Here is a 7,675-nt window from a genome sequence, read left to right on the forward strand (position 1 = left end):
AAAAATAAAGGGGGAATCAGTTCCTAAAACATTGAAACATAAATTAAAAACAAAACTAGTTCTACAATAAAAAATCTCATCACACATAATACCTCATAAAACCGATTATAATTTTTTTTTTTTTTAAAAATAGAGATCAATTTCAAAAAATATTGAGGCATAAATATAGAAAGAACCAGATCCATAACAAAATAAATAAATACAAATAATAACACACAATAACTCAAATATAATATAAAGAAACCGTATATTTATCAACTAGCTAAAAATTTAAGACACAAAAATTAGTTCCGTAAAGCAACTAAGATTAAAACTCACACACAAAAACCAATTAAATAAAATAGCTTAAACAAAAATATCCATTCAACATGCTCCAACCCACCAAATAATTACACCCATACCATATCTACCTCAAAAATACTCATTCATTATATCTACATAACCAGTTCTATTTTAGTTACAATCGGTTTGAGTTATTTTGTGTTATTTATTTTTATTAATTATATCATTATTATAAAACTGGTTCATTATAACACTGTTATAGAACCGGTTCTATTTTAATTATAAGTGGTTTAAGTTATTTTGTGTTATTTGTTTTTATTCACTATGCCACAGAACCAGTTATATTTTAATTATAACCGGTTTGCATTATTTTGTGTTAATAATTTTTATTCATTATGTTATAAAATAAGTTCTATTTTTAAATTATAACCGGTTTCTGAGTTATTGTGTGTTATTTATTTTTCGTCATTTTGTTATGGAACCGAGTCTATTTTAATTTATGTCATCTGGTTTTTTATTTAATCAATTCAAAAATTAATTCTTGAATTATTTATTTTAGAAACTATTTTTTTAATTTAGTTATTTCGAGAATTGATTTTTTATTTAGTTAATTTAAGGAACCAATTTTTTGTTGATTTGTTTTATGTAACTGGTTTTTGTGTGTGAGTTTTTATCTTAGTTGCTTTACGAAGCTAGTTTTTTTTTTCTTCAAATTTTTAACTAGTTGATAAATATAACCAGTTTTTTTATATTATATTTTAAGTTATTGTGTGTTATTATTTGTGTTATTTATTTTGTTACGGAGCTGGTTCTTTTCATATTTATGCTTTAGTATTTTTTCAAATTGATCCTCACCTTTTTAAAAAAATTATAATCAGTTTTATGAGGTATTACGTGTTAAGATGTAGAGCTAGTTTTGTTTTTAATGTATGTTTCAGTGTTTTAGGAACTGATTTCCCCTTTATTTTTAAATTGTAATCGGTTTAAATTATTGTGTGTTACTTGTTTATATTCATTATGTTATATAATCGGTTCAATTTTAGTTATAATCAGTTTTGAGTTATTTCGTGTTATTGATTTTTATTCATTATACTGTTATAGAACCGATTCTATTTTAATTATAACTGGTTTAAATTATTTTGTGTTATTTATTTTTATTCATTATGTTACAGAACCGGTTATATTTGAATTATAATCGGTTTGAGTTATTTTGTGTTATTTATTTTTATTCATTATGTTATAGAACCGGTTCTATTTTTATTATATCCGAGACATTTGATCCCCACTTTTTTTTTTTTTAAAAAAAAAAAAAAATTATAACCGGTTTTATGAGGTATTATGTGTTATGAAGTATTTTATTGTGAAACTAGTTTTGTCTTTAATTTATATTTCAGTGTTTTAGGAATTGATTTCTTCTTTGTTTTTAATTGTAATCGGTTTGAGTTATTGCGTGTTACTTGTTTGTATTTATTATGTTATATAACCGGTTTTATTTTAGTTATAACCAGTTTGAGTTCTTTCGTGTTATTTGTTTTTATTTATTATAACACTGTTATAGAACTGGTTTGAGTTATTTTATGTTATTTATATTTATTTATTATGTTACAAAACCGGTTATATTTCAATTATAACCGGTTTGAGTTATTAGTTTTTATTCATATAACCGATTATATTTTTAGTTATATATGAGACATTTACTTTGGTGACTTTTCCAGCAACATTGACTTTTCCGGCGATATGGACTTTTTTATTGACTTTTCCAGTAACTTTTTCGGCAACTTCCCGACGACTTTTTCAACGACCGTGATTTTTCCGGTGCTGGTGACTTTTTTGGTACCGACGACTTTTTCGGCAAAACTTATTGTTGTTTTACAAATATAGGATTTCTACTTTTTTTAACAAAAATATGGCATAAAAAAAATTCATATAAATGTAAAAAAATATAAAAATCCATAACCCTATAGTGTTATTTATTTATGCCATAAAAAAGTAAATTATACCCTCAATTCCCATATTAATGAAAATTTCCCTATTGTAAATGTAACTTTAAGTATTTAATCCGCCAGAAGAAAAAACATGTAGTATATAAGTGTATGAAATTTTAAACATCAAGTATTTATGCCGCAAATACTCTATGTTTGATAGGATTTAACATAAAAGTAGTGACGGAAGTAATGAAAATATAACTTAAGGTATTTAATCCGTCGAAAACAAACCTGTGGTATTTAAGTGTATAAAACCAAAATCTTATTATATTTATGCCGCAAATATTCCTACTCACAATAATATCATTGTTGATTACAAATACTACCATTCAAAAAAAAAAAAGACCATGTAGTCTACTCCAACTCCATTAATTATCATTTTTTAATAGTAGTTGCACAACTTACAATTTTAAAACTCTATTGCCAATATAAAATAAATTAATAATCATAATAAAAACAATGTATCTAAAAGAGATGAATTTATTATATATATACCCCAATACCTCATGATATGTGCCAAAACCAAGAGTCATTTTATAATGAGAAATTTCCGCATAAGCATTAATACATAAAGTGATGGATCAAAAGTTTTGTATGCCTATTGATGTACGTACGTAAAGAAACTAGAATAGGAAATGGCAGAGACTTTCTTGACCCCTGTTATTGAAAAATTACTTGATCTACTAATTACTCAACCAATGATTTTGTTGAAAGGAGTGCGCAAAGAAGTGAAGAGCTTAAAAGATGAGCTGAAGATCATTCAGCCTTTCCTAATTGATGCAGAAAAGAAACTTTCCAAAGGAGAACTTGGCGATGCTGCAAAAGAATGGCTCAAACAGCTGAAGGAGGTGGCTGAACGCGTAGAAGATGTTGTTGACGAGTACCTTTACCATTTTGCCAAACATGATCATCACTACAGTGACCGAGGTTTCCTCACTTCCATCCGAAGAGCTGGTGGGTATGTTAGATCCCTCAAACTACGCCACGACTTAGCTTCTCAGATCCAAGACATTAACAAGTCTTTGCAAAAAGTCAAGGAGAGAGGTCAAAGTTATGGTTTGAGGTCCTCCGATGAAGGATCAAGTAGTAGTAGGAGCATAAATACTAATGCATCTGTCATTGACCCTCGATTGGGTTCTCTGTTCGTTAACAAAAATGAGCTTGTGGGAATGGATTCAATCTCCACCGAACTTGTAAAGAGTTTGATTGATGGCCCGTCGACCCGTTCGGTGATTTCACTTGTAGGAGAAGGTGGAATTGGTAAGACTACTCTTGCTAGAAATGTTTACAATGCTGAGTACGTGAGACAACACTTTGAATGCTTTGCTTGGATAACCGTGTCTCAATCGTACGACTTGGAGAAGGTCCTATACACCATGAAAAATCAGATATGTCCAATGAAAGAAGAGCATATAGGGAGTATGGAAGGAGTAATGGATCTTTTGCGAAAACATTTGCAAACAATGAGGTATGTGATTGTTTTTGATGATGTATGGGATTCAGAGTTTTGGAGCTGTATTAAACATGCTCTACCTAGTTATAACAATAAGGGTGATAGGGTCATTATAACAACTCGTAATACTAGAATTGCGAATGATGCTAATGATACTCCTTTTGATCAAGTTCAATTCCTCAAAACCTGGCCTCCTGAGTTGGCTTGGGAGTTATTTTGTAGAAAAGCGTTCCGTTTTGAGTTTGAAGCAAGCTGTCCACAAGAGTTAGAGCAATTGTCTCGTGAGATTATAAGCAAATGCCATGGTTTGCCACTTGTCATTGCGGCTGTAGCAGGTTTATTTTCCAAAAAGCAAAAGTCAAAATTGGAATGGGAAAGAGTGCTTGATAATCTCAATTATGAGTTCGAAAAAAATCCCAAGCTTACAAATGTGTCAAAGATTCTATCGTTTAGTTATGATGATCTACCGTATCACCTTAAATCTTGTTTTTTATACTTTGGTATTTTTCCACAAGATAGTATTATTTTCGAGAATAAATTATATAGGCTTTGGATTGCTGAAGATTTTATTAAATCAAGGAGAGACAAGACAGAAGAACAAGTTGCTGAAGAATACTTAACTGAGCTAATCCATAGAAATTTGGTTTCCTTTGTGGTTGAAAATGGGATTAAAAGGCGTTGTCGAGTTCACGATTTGATACATGATGTTATCTTAACCAAATACGAAGAGTTGTGTTTCTGCCAAATAATCAATCAAAGCAAGTTAAGATTCAAAGGAGATTGTCTTCGCCTAGCAATCAATAACACGACGAAAGGTGTTCTAAATCTTATTGGAGATTATTCCAAGACTCGTTCCATTTTCTTTTTCGACATCGATGATGAATTGACGGAATCATTCATAATTACCTTGTTTCGAAAGTGTAAATTTTTGAAGGTATTGGATTTTGAAGATGCTCCTCTTGATAAGCTTCCTAAAGAAGTTGGGAATTTGTTCAATTTGAAGTACTTAAATTTGAGAATGACAAATGTGAAGCTTATTCCAAAATCCATTGGTAATTTACAAAATCTACAAACCTTGAATGTCACAAAGTCTTTTGTACAAGACCTTCCAATTGAGATTAACAAGCTTCGAAATCTGCGCCACCTTCTAGGTCGCACTATAATTAGTTATGAAATTGATTACAGATTTGATTTAGATATTGGTGTGAAAATACACAAAGGGATTGGATGTTTAGAGGAGTTACAAACACTTTCATCCGTGAGAGTATCTTCTAGCAGAGTTGATTTAGTGAAAGAGCTGGAGAAATTGAGAAAATTGAAGATTTTAGGCATGAAGCATGTGACTGCAGGAATTGCTGAAACCCTTTGTGTATCCCTTGAGAAAATGAGCCAACTAGAAACCTTATACTTACAGACCATTAATGAGGATGAAATTTTAGATTTGAAATCTCTTTCATCTCCTCCACCTTTCCTACGTTATCTTGCATTGATGTGTCAACTACAACAACTGCCTCATTGGATTTCAAAGCTTCAACACTTACAAGGATTGGAATTATGGTCTTCAAGGTTAACCAATGACCCTTTAAAACACCTCAAACATTTGCCCAATTTAGCTTTCTTGAAGATGGTTGAGGCATACATTGGAGATGGATTGCATTTTGAGGAAGGTGGTTTTAAAAGACTAAAGGAGCTTATATTGCATAACATGGAAGATATAAATGTGATGAAAATTGAGACGGGTGCACTACCTTTGCTTGAGAAGTTAGCTTTTGGACCCTTTCCATTAATGAGAGAGATGCCTTCAGATATTAAGCTCCTAACAAACCTGAAATCTCTTGAAATTAGGGACATGTCAAGGGAATTTGTGGTTGATCTACAACCAAATTGCCCTGGTTATTGGAAAATTGATCATGTTCCTTCTGTCATCTTTTGGTATAAATTCAAGGGGAATATTTATGAAACTTATAAGTTGGGTAAATCAAATTTGTTGGAACGTCTTCAAGCTAGCTAATCGATTAATAGTAATTTTGTCTATAGCCACTAGCCAGGTACAACTTAATTTCTCAAGTTAAAAAATTATCAAGAAATATATTTTATATAGGACACGATTTTGTCCCGTAATAGTAATTAAGGGTATACAATCCGTAATTGTACTGTAGTCATTGGATTGGGAAGTTGCATGATCTGAGGGTTGGGGCTAACATAGGGGTAGTTAGGCTTAAAAAACTTGGTAATTGTTTGATTTTGTATTAAAATATTAATATTTTTAAAAAGTGAATAGTGATTGATGTACTGACAATTTATTTTTTCAATCATCATTTCACTTTCCTTCTCCTTCGTCGTTTTACTTTCAGAGTCGTGGTGGTTCGTTTATTTTAGGGCAAGTGACGATTTTTCTATTATAGGGGATAAAGTCATTTCAAGATTGAGGGAGAAAACTCAAGTAGTTAAAGAATATTTGGTGTACTTCGTCTTTTGTGTCTCCAGCTCTGTCTCCGACCGTCATCGTTGGTTTGTACAAGTAAGTGTCTATGTTCATTCAAAAATTCTTATTCTTTTACATGTTATTCGTTCTTCACTCTGGGTATGAGAAAATTTGTCTACCATGGTTAAAAAAGAGTAAAATTTTGGTAAAAAAAAGTGATGTTATTCAATCTGGGTATGTGCATTACTACTATTTTTTTGTTCCATTTTTTATTTATTAAGTAGTTTTATTCTTTTTTACATGCCTTAAATCTTCTTTGTCATCAAGTTTTCATTTACAGATTGCTATAAATCGAAGGTACATTTACTATTCTCCATTTACATGTACGGAGTACTATGAAATACTAGTTTATAAATATCACTATTTTGTGTCAAAAGCTTCATTTGATCCATGTGTTTAGCCGTTTTGTGTTTTTTTTTTTTTTTATTATTTAAGTGTTTTGCTTTCGAATTTAATACCCTTGCTTTGAAACATGTTTAACAATAATAATAATAATAATAATAATAATAATAATAATAATGAAGGAAAGAAAAACAATGCAAGGGTCATGACTGTTATGGCTTGAGTTTGCTAAAAATACTATGGTTATAAATTTTTTGATTTGGTTGTTAGTTTAAATATGATGTGTTTTCTGTTTATTATTTATTTTTGGTAGTGATTGTTGTACTTTATTGACAATATTTGGTTTGGACTTTTCTGTTTTTATATTTTGGTTTTGAATAATTTCAAGGTTTAAGACTGGACATAAAATTACCAAATTTATAAGTAACAAAATTGATAAAACTATGGTAGTTTTGATGCTGTGCTACGAATAAATCATAGTGAAGTTAGTTGTAATGTATGTTGATTTGATTATTGTTCTTTGATTTACTTCAAAATAGCTTTTGTAATTTGGTAATTGATTTCATCACACAAAATTGTAAGAACTTTTATCTTAGCTAAATCTCAAAAGAACAAGGGATATATAATATGTTTCATCTTAGCTAAATACAACATGTTTATATTACTTGACATATAGATTTTTGCTCTTATTTTGGTTCATAAGTTTTGTGTTTTTCTCTCAACTGAACTTAACCACTAGTTATTGACTTTGGTATTGATTCTCTCGTCCTGTTCATAAAGTACAAATTAACTGAATGTCTTCATTCGACTTCTGTTCATAACTTAAAAATCTTATAGAGCTTCTGTCTATGTTTTGTTGTTGACCAAGAGTAAGAATGCAACTGTCATGGTTGATTAAGTTCTTTCTTGTAGTTGATTAATCCATCAAGTAATTATATTTAAAATGTTTAAAAAACATCTATTCTTAACTTATTAAAACAGAATTTGTTTTATCATACCTCAAAGGGAGCAGAATTTAACTATTCTATTTTATTATTATTTGATTTCGTTGACAATACAAAATGACTTAAGCCCATCTAATTCTCTTCTAATTGACATTGTTTTGTCTTATATTTTATTGTCCTTTTG

The 7,675-nt window shown here is 30.0% G+C and overlaps 1 protein-coding gene across 1 annotated transcript; it reads left to right on the forward strand.

Moving 5' to 3' along the window:
• The first annotated feature begins 2,902 nt into the window (after positions 1-2,902).
• Positions 2,903-5,731, forward strand: LOC115695015 (disease resistance protein RPM1). Its single transcript, XM_030622114.2, has one exon. The coding sequence runs from the start codon at positions 2,903-2,905 to the stop codon at positions 5,729-5,731; it is 2,829 nt and encodes a 942-aa protein (XP_030477974.1).
• Positions 5,732-7,675: the final 1,944 nt, after the last annotated feature.

This window comes from Cannabis sativa, chromosome 6 (genome assembly GCF_029168945.1).
Source record: "Cannabis sativa cultivar Pink pepper isolate KNU-18-1 chromosome 6, ASM2916894v1, whole genome shotgun sequence".
NCBI classification, from domain to species: domain Eukaryota; kingdom Viridiplantae; phylum Streptophyta; class Magnoliopsida; order Rosales; family Cannabaceae; genus Cannabis; species Cannabis sativa.

What these genes read in the sequence shown, in the direction of transcription:
- LOC115695015 (XM_030622114.2), top strand. Translation starts at nt 2,903, where the DNA reads ATGGCAGAGACTTTCTTGACCCCTGTTATTGAAAAATTACTTGATCTA.